We start from the raw sequence: 25,129 nt of genomic DNA on the forward strand, positions 1-25,129 counted from the left end.
TGAATTCTTTCCTGACTAAAATACCCACTGCTAAGTTGCCTAACATGAGAAATATATTTGGTGTAAAGCTCCCCGCATGAAGAACTGACACAACAACATCAGACCCAAACTTGAGCCAATGGTCAGCAATGGCCTCCTTTTGGGCTGGCAGCGTACCCCTTTGCTCAGTGGTTTTCCAGGCTGTGAGATACCCTTCCAGGCAGACATAGGGCCTTTCTGAGCTGCTGCATGGGAGCATTTGTGAAAGCAGGGAAGCGGACGTGGGGAGCCCGCCCGCCCTGGGAGCCCGTCCAGAACCGCCGGGGCTGCTTCACGCCCGCGGCGCTGCCGCGGAGAGGACACTCGAGTTCCCTCCGTCCGCTCCCGGAGCCGGAGCAGCCGCTGGGCGCTCCAGGCAGCCTCTCCTCACCCGAGCCGGGCGCAGGGCCCCGGGGGCTGCGGGGCTCTCCCGCCGGCCCGCCCGCGCCGTGGCACCCTGTGCTCCCGGGCTGAGCGGGACGGGGATGGAGGGAGCCGCGGGGTGCCGCCGGCAGGCCCCTGCCTCCTGCGGGGGAGAACGCGGCTCTGCCCCGCGGCCGCCCCCAGCCCGGCCCTGCCCAGCCCAGCGGGGAGGACGGGAAGCCGCGGCGCTCTATAAAAATCCCCCGGGCCGGGAGGGAGGGGACCACCGCCGCGGGACGGGGTGCGGGCGGCGGCGCCATGGCCCAGTCCGTGTGGGGCTACGACAGCGACAACGGTGAGCGGGCTCGGGGCCCCCGCGGGGCCGGCAGGAGCCCGGCTGAGCGGGGGCGACGTGTCTTTTTCTTTGTCCCTCAGGACCCGAGCGCTGGCACGAAAACTACCCCCTGGCCAAGGGCGACAAGCAGTCGCCCATTGAGATCAACAGCAAGGACGTGCAGCACGATTCCTCTCTCGCCGCCTGGCACGCCAGCTATGATCCCGGGGCAGCGAAAACCATCCTGAACAACGGGCGCACCTGCCGCGTCGTCTTCGACGACACTTTTGATCGATCAGGTCGGTTTGTATTTTTTGAGGGTTGTTAGGAATCAAAGTTTGCAAAGCGCCGGGTATCAAAAAGCATCCTTTAGTATACAGCCTGTGCAGGCCAGCAAAGAAAAGTCACTTGGGAACGTGAAAAAGGTGATCTGGGAGTTTATTCTGGTGGATCAGAAGTGGGACAGGAAGGCTGTTAGCTGCAGGGGAGCCCCTGAAATACAGACTCAGCTGGATGGTGGACTTCTCCCTATGTCACCTCCTTCAACACAGACACCACATCTTCAGGGTTTGTGTAAGGGACAAGAGTGGTGCCCAGAGGGGTTTAGAATGATCTGAGGCACTTTGGAAACCAAAAACTTGTATATACATTTCTGCTGACTGTGATCTTGATTTCTTCTGCATGGTAATTCTTCAGGTATTCAGAGCCCGAAAAAGTTATGAAAAAGCATTTATGTAAATAGCATTTTATAGTTTCTGGAAAACTACGAAATGGCTTTGTTATTTAGTTGAGAGTGAGCAATCTCGTAGCTCTAAATTAAATTGTTCACAACTTGATTGCAGAGCTCTATATGTATAGCTCTGCATGCAGATAGGCAACAACTGTCAAAATGAATAATAAATTCACAATATCATATAATGCAAAGACATCTCAAAAGCATGCAGTATTGATTGGTCCGTCATCAAGAAGGAAAGCCATCTAATTAATGGAAAACAGTTACTTTCCTTTGTATTTCTGTGCATCTGTTTTGATGGCACTTGTATTGAGATTTTGTTCTATATCACTAATGAAATATATTCACAGTACCTTGAAAGATCACTTTCCTGCTTATCTTGATGAGCCCTTGTTTCCTGGATTTCTTTATTTATCATTACAGCTACTTGTTATTGTTCCACGTCTCTCAGATGGAATCTCAACTATTTAGGATGAGGACTGTCCCTAAGTTATGAATTTTTATGGTCCTTTAGTATTCATTACCACAGTTTCTACAAAGTGGTCTCATAAATTGCACTTTTATTAACATAGAAACACAGAATGGTCAGGATTGGAAGCGACCTTAACGACCATCTAGTTCCAACCATACCCTCATCAACACCTTCCACTAGACCAGGTTCCTAAAGATGCATCCAGCCTGGCCTTGAACATTTCCAGGGATGGAGCATTCACATCTCCTTCATGCAACCTGTTCCAGTACCTCATCAACCTCACAGTAAAAAATTTCTTCCTAATATCCAATGTAACCATACTCCCTTTCAGTTTGAAGACATTCTCCCTTGCCCTATCACTACCTTCACTTGTAACAAGTTCTGTTTATAAGCCAGGATGCTCTTTCAAAAGCTCTGCAAAAATGAATGCCATGACTGAAAGCATGGGAAGGAAATTGGTAACAAACATTTTCACATCGTTCTGTTCTGTCTTCTTTACAGCTTCCTAAAAGCTGAAATGTTTTAGGCTGCTCAAGAAGTTGTCTGCCTCCAATTTGGCCAAACCAAAGGCAGCCCTTGGTGCAGTGCTTCCTCTAAATCATCTTCCTTCCATTTCCTCCCCGTCTCTCCCCTCCCAATCACCTCTGTTGTTTCAGTGTGTGCAGTCACTCCTGGCTGCCCTTACTTTCTGCAGGTTGCTGGACAGTAATTTAGGACTCAAGTGTTTCGTAGGCACGTGTCTGATCAGAATCAAATGCAATGCTTGACAGTTCTGAAAGACCATGAGGAAGAATTTTGTAGACATTTTCTTACCTTCATACCTTGGCTTCTGCAGTGCTAAGAGATGAGGATAATTAATAGTCACAGATTCCATTTTAATTGGAAAAAGAAATATAGTTGACTATGATTTTTTTTCCAAACACGTGGAAAAATTTGAATGCTAAAAAGATTTGGTTTTATGCTAGAGAGATTTGTATGCTGTTATGAAGTGCTGTTTTCAAGTGCTTCAAAGGATTTTAGCTCTGGAAAGGGCAACCTGTAAGAAATTAGTGGTAAATAATTTCCAAATCTGACACTGATTCAGCTTGTAAACATAGGTAGATCACATAAATTCAACTCCTGCCTCCAATTGATTCCAGTGTGAAATGGCAACCAAATACTTTTGAGGAGTTGGGCCTTAAATTCTATGCCTTTTTTGTCCTATGTTTGAAGGTGAAGAAGAACAAAAAAAAAAATTACATTGAAGACTTCTACAGAAGGTTTACTCAATATTACTCAGTACCATACTGATTTATGATTATTTATGTATGAACAAAGTAAAGAAGTAAGAGTAACTACATGCTTAAGTCGCAACTATGCTTTTTTTCCTGGCCCTCCCCTTGATGGTTGTGACACCTACCAACTGAAAAGAGAAACTGCAAAGTTAAACCTCTCGCTCTGTGTATGTATTCCAACTTGTAGGATATCAAGAATTCATTTGAGACCATTGGGCAAAAGAGGATTTCAATGTTAACTTTGAACTTCAAAGCTATTGGTAGAAGCTCAGACTTGAATGCTATTTAAACAAGGCCTTCTGGCACTGCAGTCGTGAACTACATTATCAGCTTTCTGTGTAAGGAAACACGACTCATTCCAACCTTAGGTAATGAATGAAAAATACATTTGAGAGCTTATCCTCTAAGCAGTCCCTGCTTAAAAGAATCTCCAGGCTGAAAGAGCAGGTGTGATGTTTCGAAAGTCAGAGCTGATGTCAACTGTCAGACTGATGCATGGTGAGCATTATTTGGCTACGCACAGCAGAAGTAACAGGTTCTTAGTTTCCCTTGTTGGTGGCTCAAGAACAATTTTTTAACTCACTTGACCTAAACTTTATTGTCTTCCCTCACTTGGGAGAAATAGATAATTTTAAAATTTTAAATACGTTTTTTAGAAGCAGCTAACTATCCGTAACCATTGTTTAGTTATCTTGATGCCTTGTGAAGGCTGAGCTAGAACAGAGACTAGATGGAGCTAAAGAATAAAGTAGGTATTTATTAGAAGGCTTTAATGGATATACCTTGGGCAGCACAAAGTGACCTGTAAGAGGTATGCCAGTCAAGGACTGGAGGTACTTTTTGAAGCATCTTGTGGTTAATTTAACAGCCCTAACCCCAGTCTTTTTTAAAAAGACCCTTTCTTGACAAGAATCACCGGTGAACACCCCCCTTCTCCCTCCATAGAAGGAACTGTAGTGTGTCCACTTGCCAGGAAAAAAGGGAAGGTTGGGCAGCTGGGGTTTGACTCTGTGCTTGACCCACAGCAGCCTCCACAGTTTCCCCATCAAACAGAACTCCCGACAACAGGATTTAGCCGCAGCCACGTAAACCGGCGGTGGGCCGGCTGCAGGCGGGGAGCTGCGGCGCGTCCCCGCGGGGCGCTGGCGGTGGCGGCGGCGGTGGGGCGGTGGCGGTGGTGCGGTGGCGGCGGCGGCGGCGGTGGTGCGGTGGTGGTGGCCGTGGCGGTGGCGCTGGCGGTGGCGGCGGCGGGGCTGACGCCGTGTCCCCGCAGTGCTGAGGGGCGGCCCGCTGAGCGGTGCCTACCGCCTGCGCCAGCTGCACCTGCACTGGGGCTCCTGCGACCAGCACGGCTCCGAGCACGTCATCGACGGCATCAAGTACGCGGCAGAGGTAGGACGGGCTGTCTGCAGCAGCCCTCAGTGCTGGAATTTCACTGGTTTTTGTATCTGAACGCATTAACCATTCTCCCTCTTGGAAGTGTTTAGCTCCTGATTTTTCTCCGCCTGTGAAACTTGTGGATACTGCTTAACATGCAGTGGGATAAGTCGCAGCAAATGTATCCCCGAGAGTATCTACTAACACCGGTTTCTTCACGCCAGAGTTTTTTTGCTGGTATCTTAGAATGTTTCAAAAATATTGGCGACAAAGCAATCTGTTATTTCCAAATAGGAAAAGCTGCTGAAGTTTTTTTGGCTTTTAGTAATTTCTGGTATAGCTTGAGTTACCGAGTTAGTTTCAAAAAGAATAAACTCACTAAAAGCACATTTGATAAGCTCATGTTCAAAATTATTTGTTAAAATTCATGAATGCCTTAGACCCCGAAGACTTTTTCAGGTCCTAAATGTAAGTGAATTAACTATTGATGGTAGAGAATTTCTAGCAAAGGCTGCCTCCTTCCTCTACCTTATTTGAGAATAGACTCAAAATACATACCTATGCTCACAAAACCCCTGCTGTAGTGTTTTCCTGTCTTCCACCTACACTCTCAAGGCCCAGAGCTTGGAGAAGCTTTGCCCACCTCTCACAGGACAAAACTGAGGCAGATATTTTCAGGGTCAATGTGCACAGACATTGCAGAGAGGACTGTGGGTGGTGGCTTAGGATTTTTTTTCCTGTTCCTTAACCACAGCTAATCTTTGCTAGTATACTGCTTTCTGTGGTCAGCTAAAGAGAAAACAATCTGCTTCCTCAAACTATTTCTTGGCTAGTTCAAGCACAGAGTTTTTATGTTATTTCTGTTAGCAGTACTCACTGATGGGAGAAGAAAGCGTACTTTAGCTATATTGCAACTAAAGATATATGGTTGCTCCAGCTTCATCTTTAGCATTAAAATCCTTTTCCTCAAGAGAAAAGAAACAGAGAACAATAGATTCATTCGTATTCAAGACAATTTTTTTTCTGTTATTTTAAATAAACTTTTAAAAAATACTTTTTCTCCCCGCTATAACTGTGTTTCAATGCTCCTTAATCTGAGATTGCACACTGCTGGTTGCAGCATTTGTAGCTATATGCATGAGCTAGAGATTTTCTGGACAGGGATTTTTTGAAATATTTTTTGAAAATATTTTTCAAATATTTTTGAAAAATTTGAAATATATCCTGAAAATACAGCATTGTTGAAAGTAGATGAGAAAAAATGTCAGATTATATCCTACAGTAGATATGAGAAAGAAATGTCAGATTGTATCCCCACTCCCTCCCAGTACAATGTGCTGAGAGTAGTAAGAGGTACAAACCAATAATCTATGCATTACATACAACCCAGTGTAAATCCCTGAGCTGACATCTGCATAACTTGAAGATACAAAAATGTACTTGAGATGGAGTGCATGTCACTAGGTGTACTGCATGTGTGCATGTCAGGTGCTTGCATTAAACTATTTATAGTTGCATTGTCTGATATCGCGTGGTAAACTCAATTTTCTTTTTTCTTTGCTTCAATTAGATGCAAAGCAATGCTTTAGGGAAAGCATGAGCATATAAAAGCATGGGCACAGCAGTAAGAAATACTTACATAGAGTTTTCTTTTTCATGTCCATTCCTTTACTTACTCTGTACTGGAATCTTAATTTAATTTAAAGTGAAGATTGTGCTGTTGACAATTTCTTGTATTTATAACTGAGCTTTAGTTGATTTTTAGTTAATTGATTTTTAATTATGATTTTAGTTACACATGGTGCACTGGAATCCGAAACATGGTAATTTTGCTGGAGCTTTAAAACAACCCGATGGTGTAGCTGTTGTGGGCATTTTTCTGAAAGTAAGTGGCAAATATTCAGTCTTTGTAATTTTTTTTTGTATTTTTCCTCTTTTTCCAGTGCCAGGGGAAAAGTTACCATTGTTTTTTTCCTGCACTGCAGCCCTTTCCTGTGGTGTGCACAGGGTGAGGAGGAGGGTCTGCATAGGCTGCGTGTTTCCTCTTATTTTCTGTTTCTTTTGTCTGCTAGCAGGTGTTGTATCTCCCTGTCACCAAGGTTACGTTGACTGATTCCTGTCTCTGGTCTCTCATTGATTCCCACACAAGCTGGGAATCAAAATGAGTTCAAAGACCCTACTCCAAAAAGAAAGAATTGATGGTAAAATAAGACCACTCAACATTTTAACCTTGAAATACAGAAAATTTTAAACAAAATAATATTATACCAGTATTTTCAGACTGATTTTTAATAGACTCAACAGAAATAAAGTAATCCTTGTATCAGATCTGCATGTGGTCTAGAACACTGAGAAATGCTAATGGACACACAGCCTAATAGTGAAGTACAGAAACTTCAGTCCTTTAGCTGCAGGTGGGCATTTCAGCTTGAACACACCATCAGGGAATAGGTGTCCTTTTATTGTTGTATCACTAGTAAGTGGCATTTGTACAAGCAAGAGCAAGTGGATGTAATTAATTTTGCTACAGTGTCCCTGGACAGACTAGATGCAGTGTCATTTTAATTCGATTACACTGTGAGCCAGCCTGACCTTTTCTCTTGTGGTTAATCGAAATTGAAGGTCAGCACCTGTCCAGAATCTCCCCTATGACTATGTCCTTCAATTATTCTTCTTTTGTCATTCCTTTTGGTCTATTTTAGGCTAAAGTTTTATGTTGTCAAGCACAACTTACAAAGCACACCACTATATTCCTATTAACCATGCTAAGGTCAGCTAAAAGGTCTAGAAAAATAAGTAGCATTATTGTCTTCTCTGGCCCTCTTTCCCTGTTTCCTTCATGTTCTTTGATGAAGGAGCTGTTGTTTTTCTCTGAATTTATCATGTTCCATTACTGGGGTTTGGAATACTGCTAAAACAGGATTGAATTATTTTCTGGGGAATTGAAGTTAATCTATTTTGGAACAAGACATGGCAATAACGGTACAGCTTACTCATACTGCCTTTACTCTTCTGGGATGTCAAAGCTTTTGGAAGTGCTAAACGTCATGAGCACAAGCAATAAAGTTACCCCGTAGCTTGAGGTCATCTAGACAGGAATCCATCACATGTCTTGCATCAAGTCTGATCTGACTGTGTGTGTGCTGCAGAATGAAGAATCTGCAGGAACTACAGCCCTTCACGCCCTCAAGACTTTGTCAAGACATCCCACAGTGGCTGTGCGTTGTTTTTGTAGCAGGAGCCAAGGGCTAAGCCCTGTGTAGTGACACTGAGTGTGCAGTCCATTCCTCAGACAGGCGTGATGCCTTCTAGGGTCCTTCAACACATGTTCAAATTGCAAAGCCAGCTACTGGAGTCTGCTATTTTGGATGTTCTCTGAACACCCATAATTTCCTGTCAGTCCCTACTGGATTCTCTGAGACTGCTGTTGCCTAATGTGACAGATGGGATGTGCTGAAATTATTTCAAATACTGTGGAACATGATGAAAAAGATAACAGTATAAAAAACATACAGTATTTCTGCTTTGCATTACAGGTTGGGCAAACTCCCAAACCAGAGATGAAGAGAATTCTTGAAGAAATTGAAAACATTAAGACCAAGGTATCAAAACAACTTTTTGTGATATAATGTGGCTGGAAAGTCACAGAAGCAGGAATCAGTAGTTCAGATTTATATTTTGGCATAATTTTGATGCCAAACTGTAGCACCAGAGATGATACTTTGGACTGTGGAGCAGGATGTTTTCTTTTGCTTAATTAAATATCTAACTCCTCACTTCTGCAAGTATTCTTGTTGAAGACCATTTTTTTAATCAATCCTCACATACACAATTAATAGTGTTGTTGGTCCTGCTCTATAAAAAATATGCCAGTGGCCAATACCAAGAAGAAATGAAAAACTTTTTGAATTTGACAACAACAGTGGCCGAAAGAAATGCATATAGCAGAGTCAGAAATTTAGTTAGCCTAAAATAACAAGAAACTAGTAGCAATTATAGAGCAGGCTCCCAGTCAGTGTAAGGGAGATCAAAAATGTTATTTGTTTTAAGAAGGAACTGTATTTATAACAGGAACTACATGGTACAGTTTCTGCATCAGTCCTCTCTTCCTATGATACTAGCACAAATAGCATTGCAAATATATTCTAAACTGTTTTTCAGTTAAATTAATGATCTAAGGCACCAATCCATTCCTCTTGCATAGATAGAGCTGCTGAAGGGAGTTATTTGCAGAGAACTGCAATATTGCATCTATTGTCATTTAGCATTATCATTTACAATAAACTTAATCTCTAGGTATACTATATCAATTCTACTCCATGATAAACTTTTTGATTCTAATAATGCTAAAATTGTTGTTTCTGGTTTGGTTTTTTTTTATTATTTCACCTTGAACATGCCACCAGATCACCAAATTTGTAGGCATTTTCTTACAAATTTGCCAGAATTCCTTGCATTTAATGTATGTGTGTACTGCCATTGATGTGCAGGTCTGAGACTGACAGCTCTTCTCTCCTTTGTAAGAGTCATATTAATTTTATTTTTTCATCTCATTTTTCATATGCAATTAAGTTGTTTCTGCTGAGGCAACTGAAGGTTATTTTTTTCACCCTGTCCACGCCCCCGCCTTGATGTGTCAATGGTATCTCTTTTTATGGCTTTCTCTCATAATGACTATATCATGTTTTTGGCCATTTACATGTAGTTCTGGGAAAAGCAACAGCTGAAGTAAAGCAGAGAAAGTTAAGTGCATATGCAAAGAACCACATGTTGTATTTTATCTCTTATTTCTTTTCTGTTGTCACAGACATTTTCCCAAGACTACTTATTTTTCAGAAAGATTAATGGGCGGTATCGTTGGTTCAGTTTCAATTGCTCTGATGCATTACAGGCAGAGGAGTTGGTCACTGTACTGTATTTACTGAAAAATTTTGTGAATTTATTTGCAAATTCATATTGAACTTACAGGATAATATTTTTAGGAAGATACAATTAGAGTCACTCTTTCTACTCTTAATTTGTGCAATGATGCATGGAAACAATTTCCGCTTCTGCCACTCACTTTGTTCTAATCTAGAGAAGATTCTCCATGATAGAAGAAGAAAATAGGAATAATATATCTTCCTTCCCAGAACTGTACCCAAAGTATCAATAGAGAAGAGAACTGCATTTCCTCAGTTAGTTTTGCCCAGAGGGAACAAGGAATACTCATCACAGTCCTGTGGAGTTACTATCCTATTTGGTGGCAGACTTAGCAGGAAATGTTGTCTGATGTCTGCTTTCTCCCTTGCCTGGTGGTAATCACCTCGAATTGTAAGATATTTAGGATCCAGTACTCTTACAGGAAATATTTTAATTTTTTACTAAGTGTAATAGCACCAAAAAAGACTGAGAGTGTCACCATGAATATATGATTAGAGCAAAATTTTGGGAGGAGAGAGGTGCAGATTTAAATTCCTCCAGATAGAAGAGAAGACTGTAATGAATCTTGAATAAATGCCTGGCCACTATCCTGTTGGATAAAAAGGGTAACACTACCAACAGTGACACAGACTTTAACTTTTATCGCAATGGCCCAAAATAAAACACAATTTTGATAATTCCAGAATAGAAAAATGTAAAAACTAGTTTGCTTTAATCCCACACAATTCAGTTTGTAACTTCTTTTAATTTATGAATGTAATCAAAATGTCAGTTATTATTAGTTGCCGGGAAAGTGCTTGACAGGAAGGAGATTGTTTTCTTGCATGAATCTTGGTATTTAATTGCTCCTTTTATAATAACATAGGTACTGATGACTTTTAAGATGCAGATCTCTAGAGTTACTGCAGATAATTTTTTTGTTTCCCTAAGGGGAAGGAGGCTCCTTTTCTGCACTTTGATCCTTCAATTCTTTTCCCCAAATCTCGTGACTACTGGACCTACCATGGTTCATTCACCACACCCCCCTGTGAGGAGTGCATCACTTGGATTCTCCTGCGGGAGCCAATTGAAGTCAGCTCAGACCAGGTAACCTCCAGCCAGTTCTGCTGCTCCTTTTCCAGTTCTCAGCAGTGTCTCAGTATGTCAGAGTGATGATTTGCAAGCCCTGTGTTACCTTGCACTTTTTGGTAGGGAAAGCTTTAGCTGTGGACAGTGAGAAACTGCCTGAAGAATGGAGTGTTGAAATGGGCTGTGAAACTGACCCTGAGAATCAGGTGCTGTTGCAGAACACTTCCTAGAACAGCCACAGCAGTGGTGTTCTTGGCATCCAGAAAACCTGCTAAGGCAGAAGTGCCCCTGAGCCACAAAATTCAGCCATCACAGAAGCCTCATTCTACATGCTTTACAATTAAGTGGAAAGTGAAACTAATGTTTTGCTGGTTTCCTGGTTTAAGAAATCGCTGGTCCAGACCTTGACTTCTTAAAAGCTGTCAGTGAGAAAGATCAAACAACCTACAACCTACAAACCTGAACATTCATACAAATTAATGTACCATTTGCATTCACATAGCTCAAATTTGCATTTACAGAAGAAAAAAAAAAAAAAAGAGCCTTTCTGGATAAGGTGACATTTTTAGTTCTTGTGTCAAAAATTTCGCTATTTATACCACTTTCTGCTTCAGCAACACAAGTCAGGGTATATCCTTTCTACTGAAATGGCTGTTTTCAAAATAGATTTATTTTGCATTTGGATAAAAGGGTAACAATTAACAACAATTATCAACACTGAAATTGGGTTAATTTGAATAACAGCAGCTGAGTGCTGAATTCATGATTCAATTTAACAATCCAGTTGGCGTATCTCTGCCTTACAGATCAAAATACAAACTTCTGCACCAGCTTTTTCTATCACTGCCTTGCACTGCCATAGGTCTGGATCCTCCTTCACAGATAGCTGAGTTTTCACAAGGTATTTGCCTGCTGTCCAGCTCCAGCTGGGAGCAGGCCCTATTCTTTTTCCACACTGTGGGCGTGAATCAGAGAAAAAACCAAAATAAGCCCAGGCAAGGATCAGATGATGACCTGTTCTGTGAATGAAGAGTGTGAAGATCCACAGAAACAGTGCAAGCTCCTGGGCTGCAGCAAACTTCATTAGTAATCTCAGTATTGTTAGTGACTGTCATTGTCATTGTGCGCTTGTCACTATACAAGAAAATTCCTTTTTCATCTCAGAGCTTGTTCTAGGCAGTAAGGTCCACAGTGCTTCCACACGGACACTTGAATTTTTCTTCCTTGCAGATGGCGAAGCTCCGTAGCCTTTCCAAGAATGCTGAGAATGAACCCGTGAGCCCTCTAGTTGACAACTGGCGCCCACCGCAGCCTCTGAAGGGCAGGATAGTGAGAGCCTCATTCAAGTAAAATCTCAAGTCTCACTCTGCTGAACCTGAGTGAGAACATCCCTACATCACGAAAGTGTAGTTAGTTTTTTTGCTGTCTACTGCTTTTACTCTGGATCCAGGTCTGTGTTTCTCAGTTTGAAATTCTGAGTGGTAAAAGTAAATCTGTTTTTAAAACTAGAAGAATACTGTATGAAAATACTAAGCATAAGAAGCAAAAGTGAGAAGTAATTATTCTTGACCACAAATGCCTCAGCATTTATGGTCACTTCTCTGCCTTGTAGTCTTGTAAGAAAAATAGGCTCAGTTTTAATATTTAAAATTAAATTCAAAGGAAATATAGTATAGTAAGACAAACAAATGAACCAGTAGTTCAGGAAAGTAGAAGTAATGGTAGATGAACAGGAGGGAAAGGTCTGTCTCTACACTGTGATCTTGCTCAGACACCCCACCCTCAGAGGAGACATCCAAAGAATAAGTATCCTTTTAACATACCAGGTGTTCCCTTCCCTGTCTTGTTCATATTTTTTAATCCAAGATTACATTAGTGGTCTGAGGGTAAAATCAGGCATACTCAGTTTCTGTGTGAAGAAGAAAAGAGACCTTGCAGTCATTTCATCATTTGCTGTCTTCAGCCTATCCTGCTGCTGCCATTGTTGATCTTTTCTTCTTTCTCTGTGGCTGTTACTTCACCCACCCAGTATAGAATCCTGCTGGTATCATACTGCCTTGTATTTAGTATACCAGCTTTAGTATTGCTGAGGGAGAAGTGCCTTTCTTGTGCTGCTCTGTGTTCTCTCCCAGAATGATGGATTTTTGATGCTCTGCCTGCTTTCTATATTTGACACTTTAATAGTTTTGCCTGTTAGGGATTTTGTTGCATATGGATGATCCGTTTGTGTCATTTGGGAAAAATCCAGATTAAGTCAACTAAGTGTTTGTTTATTTGACTCTGTAGCTGGAGAATATAAATGGATTCTGTTTGGTTCAGTTCCTTTGTGGGGAGACACATCAGCTTTCAAATATGATCCAAGCAAGGAATCACTGGCAGACAGAAACATCTGTATCAACTTCCCCTGTCCTTCTTCGTGTAAACTTTATGATTTCAGTGTACAAGTACCATCTAGGTTGAACCCACACACAGATAATGTGAATAAAGATCTACATTATATTCAACACCCAGGTGATTATTGAGTATTGGACATACAGGAGATTGGATGGTCAAAGGTGGTGCATAAATCCCTCTGCAGAGGCAGCTTCTGGCTTCTCTCTGTTCCTGTAACTCATAGGAACTGCTGCTGTAGGTAGCAGTGGATGTTCTTCTGGAGATGCTGCCACAAACATGTTCACAGCAGCATTTATAAGGGATATGTCAAAGTGTGAGAAAAACCGGACTACAAATGGCTGGAATAGGCATTTCCCAGTTCTCCTTAATGATTTCACTTTCACTTTATTAGAAAAATGGTGCTCCAACAGGGAAGTAATGAATGGGCAACACAGGACAAATTCTGCTGTTATTACCTGCACAATAAAGTGAGAATGCAGAAATTAAACTGAAGTCTGATTTTGATCCTTCTTATTCATTTAGAATTGTTCTAAGGATTACTGGATTCCCATTGAAAGTTAGTATTTTAGTTTATTAGGATTGTATTTTGCTTAGTATAAAGCAGTTTCTTTTTAAAAGCTAAGTTCAAGTGAGTAGAAGCTAAAGTATTGATTGAATCCTGTTTACAAATGTTTTGGCAGTGGCTTAATTTTATCAGAAGATCAGCTTTTGATATTATGAGTGCAGCACTTTCAAGGGTATTGATTTTAGGAGTCCCTTAGACCTTCTTTAAACTCTTGGATCTGTAAATCTTCTCAACACATAAAAATGTTACTACAGAAAGCTCACAAGCAACAATTTTTTTCTACTGTACTTAGTGTCTTACATGTAAAATTCTTCTCATATCCATATGTAGTTGATCTTGGTGTTGAGAAAATTTTAACACAAGTAACTAAGACAAGGGTTCGAGTCTTTTGACCTAAAAGCCATTGACTGTGATGTTTTAATCGCTTGTTATTGAGACAATAAAACAAGTTTAGCTGTCTGCACTTGAAAAAACTGCTTTTATGTCTTGAGAGAACCAATAAATTGACTTACATAAAAAATAAATTGATTGCTGTTTTTATGCTAAGTGATGACTGAAAGTAGAAAAACTTGCTGCTCTTTCTTTGATACATATGCTTGTAATACAGAGGGAACGGACATTTTAGTACCTTTCAGCTGTTGGAGTTTAGTACAAAAACCACATCAATCAGTTAGCTGAAATCTGAAAATTCTTGATTAGTTTATACTTTTGAAGCACACAAACTCATTAAAGAATAATTGCCTGCAAATCGGACAATGAGTGCACTTTGCTTGGTTTGCACGTTTCCTCCGCTGCTTTTGAAAGTTGTTTTGGTTCCAACAACCTACATTTGGTTTGTATGTTGGCAAAATGAAAATACAGTCTGAAATTTATGCTGCTTTCTCAGGCATCTCCTCTGATTCCATTCTGTCTTCGGACTATTATTACACAAAAGCATCAGCCTCACTGGAAATATGATTTAAAGTGTTTTTTTCCTTGAAGAATAAAGTGCACACAGTTTTGTTCCATTGCCTTTCTTCCTTTGATGAACAGTGTAGCTCAGCACTGATTACCTTGTTACCTTGATGACAAAATCAGAATATGTGGATTCTAGTCCTGCTGCCCCATGTATTAAAAAAAAACAAACAAAAAAACCCAGTAAAAATCCTTATGAATTTACTGCCTATAATGGATATATTAATAGCAGCAGAGCAGCCAAATTATTCAAATTAATTACCATCTATGAGGTTTTGACAAATACTTAAACTTCCCCAGTTTCCCACACTTCTCAAGAGAAATTACTAGAAAAATTAAAAGCTTATTCCTGTAGTTTCAAAATTGTCTTTACTAACTGAAACAGGTGTCACCATCTTTCAGTGCTGTGTAAATTTGTAACTGAACTGTGAATTCCTGGTATGGGCGTCATGTGCAACCAGCTATGATGCTACTTTTTAAAAAATAATTTTCATGTTCATACTCATAATATATTTTCATTCTTGTAGTAGACTACAAAGTGAAAAGAACACGTATTTTTTTTCTGTATCTCAAAGAAAGATGCTCCTGGATGTCCTTGCTGATGTTTTTTCTGCTGAGTAATCAGAGTTGAAGAACATTCATATTGTCAGGGAGTTGGACAAACTAGAACAGCATCTATTTCTTCTTGAGGCACTTTGTCGCATGCCTCGGTAAATTGAGCAGTTGTATGGTGTGTGCTCCACCTTGTCTATCTGCCTGTCATCTCAATGAATTCTGGCATTTATCTTTGTCAATACTGGAGCACAAAACATGTATTCAGGAATTATTTTATTTCCAAGCCCAAGAATTTAATAAAATATTTTATAAGATTCCTCACTCCCAAGAATTTAATTGAACTTTTTGTAAAATTCCTCACTACCCCAAAAGGTAATGTACAACCAACGATGAATTACAGATCAAATAAGACTCAGGCTTTTTTAAAAAACATTTTTTAAAGCATCTGCTTTTCAGTTTGCAGCTGCTGTACATGTTGGTTTGCAAAAAAAGTGCAATAACATTAAATTAACATATTCAGGGTTATTTGTAAGGGGGAGACAGAAAATCTGTAGAGTTTTGTGTTCATTAAAACACAAAAATAGATTTGAATACAGATGGAGAACTTGTGATATTCCTGGGAAAATAAACACCAACACATTATTGCTATTATAGAAAATTTTAACTATATTTGGACTGAATAGCACAATACTTGCAAGAATGTCCATAAGCTTAAATGAGCAAAACACTTGTAGAATCATAGGCCTGAGCTGGACCTTAAAGACCATCTAATTCAACCCCCATGCCATGGGCAGGGACACCTTCCACTAGATCATTATTTGGAAAAAAAATACATAGTAGATGGAAAATTTTCTGTAAAACAGGAGCATGGAGAAGAAAGAAATGCAATTGGTACTGCAAACTGATGAAGTGAAGATACAAGTCCACAGCCTAAATTAATACCTCACTTTCATTAAGGACAACTGTGAAGAACATGAGTGCAAATAAAGAGGGGTTAATAGGAATATATTAATGTATGTGAGAATGAATATTACCATTAAGTGAGATGGTAAATTAAGTAGGACAGCAGAGCAAACTTTATACAGATGGAGTTGTCTCTGCTTCAGAAAACAGAAAGATTGGCATAATAAATTGCAACCCTTCTGTTGAGCACTCTATTTCACAAGATCTCCCTGGAGACAGCATCCTGCCTCTCTGGAGGAAAATCCAGACAGGAAGGTTGGAAGGAATGATGCCATCAGGTATGCAAAAGAAAGGTTTCAGTCACTAATGAACCACACCTGTAGTTAACACAAGCAGGAGCATTGACAGAACGTTATCTGCATGGGAATTCTCAAAGGCTCACTGATTCTGCCACTAGTTATTTAAGTCAGAGGTTGACACTAACTCATGCTTTTGCAGTCCTGTCATGCCATCAGTAAGCAGAATATGCAGTAGGTGTTAGGAAAAAAATATGCCTTTGGTAAATTTGAGTAGCACACTCTTTGACTGTTACTAATGTCTTGCAGATCTGTCAGAAAACTGTTGCAGAACTTGAAACTCCTTCCTGCAGTTAGACCCGGCTTTGGTAAATTTGAGTAGCACACTGTCACTCTTTGACTGTTACTAATGTCTTGCAGATCTGTCAGAAAACTGTTGCAGAACTTGAAACTCCTTCCTGCAGTTAGACCAGTTTCCACACGGCACTAGACCAGGAAGCCCATGGCCCAGTTGTCTCAGATCTCTATGGTGGAGATAATACATCTTTACTAGACTAAGATTTTTAATTCTTCCAATTCCTGTTAATTTTTTTTTTTTTAAACTGGCATTCCCATGTTTATACTACCTTCAGCCCATAGAAAACACAAATATTCCTGCTGAAAACTAAAGTGAAGGATGCTGCTTCTTGCTTGGCTTGAAATGGTCATTTTCCAGAGCCCACACGGTGGAGCCAGCTCTTCAAGAGTCACCTTCCTGACACCACTTTCAGCTAACAGGAGGCCTGGGCAGTGCAAATTCTTCTAGTCCTGCACAAGTAACTGAGCATTGAAACAAATGCAGTTTTTTCCAAGTTCTTCTTGAGCTACAGGATCTGGTGTTTAAATAAAGACTGATAGTAATGGACTGGTATTAATTTCTATCTAAAAATCTTCTGTATTTTTTCTGCATGTTTATTCATGCAAAGTCTGTGTAAGTAAGTGTGTTTGCTTCCTAAAGTCCCAATGATTCCTGTCACGGGGTAAGAGAAGTTACAGATGAAAATCTCCCACTGAACTGGTTCCTGATTTGAGTAATTATGAGACTAAGACTGCAGGATACATTACCCTCCATGCTAGCAATACCCTGGCCGAATAGCAATTTCAGTTTACACAGCCCTTTTCTCTCTGCATGTCTCAGTCATCCTTCATGGTTATGATAATTTCTACACTCAATTAAAAAACAAAGACATTTCCATTAAGGTTCACTTCTTTCAGAGAACAGTGACTTTTTTTTTTTCTTAACACTGCAGGCTACCAGCCATTAAGCCCTAATTTAAGAGCTCCCACAATGTTGTGAATTGTCTGTGTAATAAATCTCTGCTGGAGAAAGAGTATAATCATCAAATATTTTTTCTTGTTAGACATCATTGAGCAGCAAATGGCAACAGTGTCAGCAGCCTATCTAAATTTACAGCTAAGCAAATGCTACTGACCCTTGAATAAACAGATGAAAGTTGATTTGTTGCCCAATAGTGTGTAAGAGCTATAATTGAAACGCTGATTTCATTGTCTCTGTTGGGAAAGGTAGGGAATGCAAGTTTAGAAACAATCCTTTCCATGCCTAATGTCTTGGAGCATTTTGCTGTAACTTCCACCACTGAAAAAATCTGCAAAAGGAATAGAGTCCATGTAATCTAAATAAAGCTGAGGCTTTGGAACATTTCTTTTGCCTTTAAGGTAGTAATTGTGCCAGGACTTTCATTAAATCACACACCATAAATATTGTACAGTATTAATTAACAGTTATGTTCTTATACTGCTGTCCATCATCAGACTATTTTAAAGCCACTGTAAGAAGTCCCATAAAATATTTCAAACATTTCCAGCCAGATTTTCTATATGTTCTTTCCATACCCTCAAAACCCCTGTATACCCTGTGTATACAAGTGTCTTCTCCTCATCTTAAAGGTGATGGGGGTATAAAACTCCACTGCAGACAATCTTGACTGGTAGTCCTTTGTAAAACCAAATCCTTGCTGGACTCTAATTGTGACTTTGTACTCTGGATATGATATGGTTTATTGTTCTCTGGTTTATGTTTCAATCAATTTGATCTTTTAATTGTTTGTATTTAATAGCATACAGCAATAAAAATTGTATTAGTTAAAGTTAATAAAAGTATGCATTGCCATTGAATAGTAATTTTTAGAATCCTGACAAAATCTGCTGCTTTTGCTACTCTGCTGAGCTTGGCTGTCCTAGTTAGTCTCTGTCACCCTTTCTGGAAGCACAGATCCTTTTTTTTTTGTTTTGTTTTGTTTTGTTTAAATGCTGAAAAAAAGAGCAACACTAGATTAGAGCTCTGTTTTTTTTTTTTTTTTCTTTTTTTCCTTACTGTATTGAAATGTCTTTTATCAGGAAATAAAGCCCCATGATTTGGAGCTTTAATCAGGAAATGTCTATAATCAGGAAATAAAGCCCCATTATTTGGAAATAAAGCCCTGGAAGAACTTCACAGTATACACAGAACAATAAAGCTTCAAGTTAAACAGTGAATCCATTACTTGCATTTGTATCTTCACATCACAGGATGTAGGGTCCAGCTCCTGATGCACCTGTTCAAGTGAGCCATCTCTTCACTTGGCAATATTTACTGTGACTGAGCTGTTGAATAAAAGACATGCACTAAAATTTGCAGCCTGGATAGACTTCATGAATGTGGGTGCACATATTTCCATGTCAGCAAGGGAACCCAAGGAGTAGATGAATTCCATTTATGCAAGCATGGAGAAATTTTTGTGACCAGTAAATAAGCACCACAGCAGTGCCTGGTTATAACCAGACAGAAGAAGACAAGCTGTTGAACATCTCCTTGCTCCAGCTTCTGATTCACTGTGTGGTCTATCTGATGCACAAAAATGTCAAGCTTCCCTAGATGGAACTGGTGCAGGTAATGTGTGAGAACATTCACATAATCTTAAACTAGGCTGTGGAGTTTTGCCAAACAGCCCAGATGGAGAGGGCACAAGGCAGTATTACCTGCAGAAGATTTCCCGTCTGTGCCTTGTCTCAGGGAATCTCTGTATAATCCATCTGTCCTGTTAGCAGTTGCTGGAATTTATTATCTGCTTGTAGTTTTTCCATTACTGCATGGACACTTAATTAAATAATGCAAATTACCTATTTACACTTACTTCACTTGGAAAACACCCCTGGTTGCAGCTGGGGAAGGAAATGGCAGAGTCTTCACCATCAGGCTAAACCCATCTCCATATACATGATTACACTGGCCACAGACCAGAAATCCCTCTTGTTTATGTTTCCAAAATAATCTACAAATCAGTGTTATACAGCAAGCATCAGATCTTGCTGTGGACATGTGTTCTCCTTGTGCTTCTTTTGTATGTGCTTGATAAGATCTACAGAGATTATGCCAGCCTGTCTCAACAGCAGTCTTACTGCTTGACTTGTGCCAGGGCTCTCTCTAGCAGCAGGGTCAGTTCTAGAGTTTGCCTCATGGATGCAGGATTTTGGGGGATGCCTTCCACCTTTCTCCTGCTGATGCCTTCTTGCTTATCCCATGTCTGGTCCAGAACAGGCTACTTCTCTTTGCATGGTAGATGGTCACTGCAGGCTGCAAACTGAACTGGCAGAGCCAATGTGGACTTGTTGGATTTTTTTTGTCCTAGCAGGCAGACAGAGTTGCAAAATTCCACAGCATTCTTTAGAAGTTCCCTGCACTAAGCAGCTGTCTGGTTGACCAATCTTGTCACCTAATAGATTTTTGCAGGTGCAATCTTTCTACAGAAATGCATGTTTCTGGATTATCCTGCACTGTCATCTCAACTGTACCAATGGCACAAGCTGTTATCCCTAAGATAGTTCCCCACCCGTCAAGTAATACACTTCTTGGCACACTGCAGTTGTTCCACCTAAACTGCTGTACAGTCACTGCAGTGAACCTGTTGGCTCCACAATTAAACTTGGGTGATATGTGTGTGTGTCCTTGCAGATGCAAGTATTTTCCAGGGTTTTGAAAGGAATTGAAAGGTAGCAGGCAAAACAATGCAGTTGACAGAAATGCCTGGATGGCATTCAAAAAGTATCCAAATGAGCTCACAATTATGTGTTGTAGCTGCACTGCATTGCAAAGTGGGTAGATGGGAACACATGCTGAAATAGGCCAAGTGTTTTACCCGCATTCCAGCCAAGAGTGCCAACACATTTTTAACATTCACCTAGATAGGTTTACTTGGGCTTTTATTTCTAGCTTATCCATGTATAAAAATTTTTACCTACAAATGTGACAAAAATACCGATACTAAAAAAATATGCTTTTGTTTTTGTTTAGTATAGATTTTTGTCTGCATGGACTCTTAAATAATGTAAGTGGCAGAGTGTGCCATAGCAACTCTTTGATTTTGTAGATGAGTATCAATAAAACCATAATAAATCCTGGCAGAAAGAGATTTTATAGAGCTATCTACTCCTAGTCTGTAAGTATCAGTTCCTTGACAATAGAAACTGTGGGAGGAAAATGGGGATTGTGACATAATAGCAAAATAATTCAACTCAGTATGTCGTTTTTCTTATTTTGGCAGACAAAGATCTTGCTGTTGATAGGTTTCCATTCATGCCTACCATGTTTTCCATTGCCTGGCACAAATTTCAGTGAAGTGGAAGGCATATGACAAACTGGCTTCTTGGCTGTAACATGCCACACCAACTATGGCATGCCCAATGAAAAGCACTGTGTGAATGTCCTTTGCACAGTGCCAGGCATGCTATGCACAGCCCGCTGCAAAACAATACGGTGTTTTCTGCCGATTCTTTTTTTGCTTTTTTATTTTTCACACATTCCTTATAAAAACAGAAGATAGACTATATAAATATTTGCACAAAACAATAATTCCGAAACGGTTCTGTAATTTGGTGTAATTGCTCTGCAGTCTGGCACTGCACTGAAACACAGTCAATTTGCAGGTATATCAGCCTGCTCTACTGACTGAGCAAATCTAGTGAGCTCTGCTTCTCCTTGCCTGTGGTGCTCCAGCCCACTGCCTTTTTGGCCCTCCACTGCACTTGTAATGCTTATTCAACATCTTTCTTGCAATAGCAGGCTCAAAATTGGATTCTAGAACTACTTGCACAAGTGTTGAAGATGGAAATTATCATTCCTGCCAACCTGCTAGCTATGCTTCTGTTAGTGCAGCTCAGCGTGCACCATAGCAAGGGCATATTGCTGGCTCAACTCATTTTGAGTTGTCCACCAGGATTTCCACATCTTTTTGTGCAAAGGTGCCTGGTGGCCAGTCAGCCCCAGTTCATCCTCCCCAGGTGCCTTTGATGAACTGCCTCAGGCTCCTGTCAGCCCATTTCTTCAGCCTGTCTGGGCTCCTCTGGATAGAAGCTCATTATTTCATCCTTAAATTTGCTGAGGTTATATTTTGTGCCATTGTTCAGGTCATTAAAATTCTGCCAGTAATAAGAAAAATGAAACTTCCTTCCAGAAAAATAATGGATAGTCTGGTGGAGCAAATCTTGTTCATCGTATCTGAATAAAGTTAGTCTAAATTGTCATTACCTGTTTGACTTGTCTCTTTTTGATCATAGGTGAACAAAATTTCAAGGATGGGGACTCTGTACTGGAGCATTTTACCAATGCATCAGTACTTTTACAGGATGTATTTACTGACCTTGCCATCTAGTCTTGTCACTTCTCCACTCACAGACACTGTAGTCTGCCTTAATTTTCTCCTCTGTGTTTTTTTGGACTCCTGGCAACCAGCAAATAATTATTGTACCACAAATATTTTTTTCACTTTTTTTCTTCACTGTTATTCCTTACTACTTTGCCTCTTTCTCTTTTCTGCCTGCCCCAAGGACTCATACCAGTCTCAGTAACCCATTTACCATGCTTAGTTCCCATTCTCCTTACAACAAGAGCCCCATATGTCCTTTGTCCAGGCTATTCTCCTTATGACACAAGAGACACTTCATAACCTTCTTCTTCCCTTTATTTTCTTCTGTCTTGCCACTTGGCCAATAAATCACTCAGTGATTTATCAGTAAATATGCCTAATTGGAAAGATGAATAAGGAAGACATTCAGTTTATAGCTGGGCAGAACAGTATTAACTGGTGTGACCAGCTGGCTGTTTATTTGATCCGCAGAAAACTGCAGAGTTATTTAGGCTACTGGAGTGCTATGGTGGTGCCCATTCCATTGTTATCACATTACTTCCAAGCAGAGAGAAATGTCATCAACATGATGTCATAACATTCAGCCAACTGGCTTATGTGATGCTGATCCAAACACTTTTTTGAAATATGCCACAGTTCTGAGGTTGGATCTTTCTACATTAGTTTTAGGCTAGTTGATATATATCACAGGTACTAAAATACCTCCCATTTGTCAGCACATTTCCCTTGTATTTTTATTCTGTTGCATATGCATTTTTTCCAGGTTGAATAGCATGACTACTGTAGCTCTGCAACTGACCACCAGTTCAGTAAGAGCTAACAACACTGGGATTTTATTCCAATTAGCTGCTTTTCATGTACAGATGCAAGACTAAAATGTCACTTACTGAGTACATCCTTTTGAAAAGTGGTGTTTCATTCACTTTTCTAAAAGTGCATGTCATTGCTAGCAGCAATATTTCACTGTGTTGACTCATAATAATGGAATGACAAATGTCTGCTTAGTATCTTTTAAGCCAATTGCTCTTCTGGCTGTGATCAGCTGATTTTCAAGGTTTTTGTGTGTTTATATTCAATAAAGGTCAAACAATTAAACTATTTCTGCATCTTCCTTTCTTCAAGTAAAACTATAGATAATTTTACCTACTTCCTTTAGAAGCAGCTGATAGCCATTCTTGTGAAACGGGACTTCAATTCTTTCTCCCCATGGTATATTAAGTGTGACTTTATTGCTCTCTCCTGGTGATCCACAAAATATTCAGAGGACTTTCAAAAACTTAAGCTGTTATGTATATTCATCACAAAACATTTAAGGACTCTTGATGCTCCGAACATAATATGAAACACCTGCTGTACCCTCATTACTTGCAGATTGGGAACCCCAGATAGGTTGGATAATTTTCCCACAGATCTCTTTGTTCCTTCTAGTCTGTCTTGCGTTTTGTAAATACTATATTAAAAGTTTATTTTGAGGGTTAAACAGCTATAGAAGGGTGAGCTGGCATTCTCCATTTCTTGAAGAAATAACTCTAGAGAAGCAAGCATGACCTTAGTAAGTATAGCCTTTTGGCAAAGGCTCAGAACCTGAGATCAATGCTTCTCCATTGCCTTGTTCTTCCTTGTACAAACAATTTAGGATAAGGAGGAAGAGGCAATGAAAAAAATTAAAAAAAAAATCTGGGACATAATGCTTGAATTAATGACACAGTTTGTATCAGTGTTTTTATGAAAAAGCCAAAACTGGAGTTGGGGTGTGGTATATAAGTGGCAGCATATGATGAAAAATAGGTCTGATCCTACTTGTAATTTCTGTTGATTCGACTGATAATGGAAAAAGGAATTTTTCTGTTTTAATAATAGACTTTCTCAATCACTGTATATCTTTCTTCACTTAGCTCTAAATAAAAAATATGTAAGGAACACGATAACCTAATGCAGCAGACGCTGATTCTTCCAAGACCTCATAACAGAAATTACAAAAGTACCACAGAACTTTCCTAAACTTTACTCTTCCGTTATGCAAGAAGGTGGCTGTTATTCATTAACTTCTATGGTTACAAATTAAGCCTTTTCACTGACTCTATAACTTGACCCTCTGTGTGGCTAGCTTGTGTTAGAGCTTTGTCTCTATTTTATAATTTTCTCAGCAAAATGACAGTATGTGGAATTTTTTGTAGAGATGAAAGCATCACAATTGCTGAGATCTGTGGGAGATACAGAGATAACCTGAAAGAATAAATTTACCTTTATAATTATTATCAAAGCAAAATTTAGATATTCTGATCTGATGAGTTTTGGAATTACACGTCTAAATCCAGGACTGGTGACACAATTACACTACAGAGAAATACAGTCATTCTTTGATTGATAAATGTATCAATCTGATTTGAAGGAACAGCCTTTCATTAAAGCATATTCATCTATGCCCTGTACCTAAACTCAGAATAAGCTTCAAACATTTCTCCATCCCCACTCTCAAATCCCTAGTTTTAAAGGTGATTAGTATTATGTGGAAAAATATCTATCTGAAGTGTAAAGTCCAAGCATATGTCGAGAAGTAAATATAACTGCCCAGCCTAAATCTCCTGGCCAACTATGTGCCTTTGCCTCTTTGAACAGGAATTATCCTTGTACTTGGTCAAAATGAGACTACAGGCTCTTGTGTTAATGACCCTTTGTTTTATGCATCCAAAAGGAGAAGTGAGTAATCATGAAGGATAGAAACAATATATAGAGGTGATAGCCCGCTAATCAGTCAAGGATCTTGCACTAATTTCTGGTCCCTTGAGCAAAGCTTAAATAAAGTCATTTGGGAGGAATCGCTATGTCAGGATTGCTAGAAATAGCAACCTCCTCCTCCCTCTGGAAGTGAGTTATGAAACATGAGCAAACACAACCTCTTCATCTATTTCTGGAAGTAATTTTCGTATCTTTGTCCTCAGCACCATCAGTAGTATGAAGGCTTTGGCTGATGTATCCTCACAATTGCAGATCTTCCCTCCCATCATGTTCCTCGGAGTTTTTCGTTTGCTGACACAGAAGAAGCTTTTGTGAGCACTTCTCCATGACACGTAAGGAAAGGGGATTCATGCTGCACTTTCTGTCCTAGGACTTTGCCTCTCATTAGCTATACTGCAGAACTATTAAAGTTCTGATATATTTCAACCCTTCTATAAAGGTAGGTAAGGTGCAGAATCTGGACCATAATCTTAAAGTGCT

At 39.9% G+C, this 25,129-nt stretch overlaps 1 protein-coding gene across 1 annotated transcript; it reads left to right on the forward strand.

The window, feature by feature from the left end:
- Positions 1-576: 576 nt before the first annotated feature.
- CA3 (carbonic anhydrase 3) lies at positions 577-14,045 on the forward strand. The gene is made up of 7 exons (XM_041412683.1): positions 577-736; positions 817-1,014; positions 4,468-4,586; positions 6,364-6,456; positions 8,108-8,173; positions 10,425-10,580; positions 11,793-14,045. The coding sequence occupies exons 1-7, from the start codon at positions 700-702 to the stop codon at positions 11,910-11,912; spliced, it is 789 nt and encodes a 262-aa protein (XP_041268617.1). The 5' UTR covers positions 577-699; the 3' UTR covers positions 11,913-14,045.
- The last annotated feature ends 11,084 nt before the right edge of the window (positions 14,046-25,129 follow it).

Source organism: Onychostruthus taczanowskii, unplaced genomic scaffold (genome assembly GCF_017590055.1).
Source record: "Onychostruthus taczanowskii isolate IOZ18803 unplaced genomic scaffold, ASM1759005v1 scaffold4, whole genome shotgun sequence".
NCBI classification, from domain to species: domain Eukaryota; kingdom Metazoa; phylum Chordata; class Aves; order Passeriformes; family Passeridae; genus Onychostruthus; species Onychostruthus taczanowskii.

Bases quoted from the DNA above. Each gene is read 5' to 3' on its own strand.
- CA3 (XM_041412683.1), top strand. From the start codon at position 700: ATGGCCCAGTCCGTGTGGGGCTACGACAGCGACAACG. The intron at 1,015-4,467 runs GTCGGTTTGTAT...GTGTCCCCGCAG, and splicing joins CGACACTTTTGATCGATCAG to TGCTGAGGGGCGGCCCGCTG. The intron at 8,174-10,424 runs GTATCAAAACAA...TGTTTCCCTAAG, and splicing joins TTGAAAACATTAAGACCAAG to GGGAAGGAGGCTCCTTTTCT.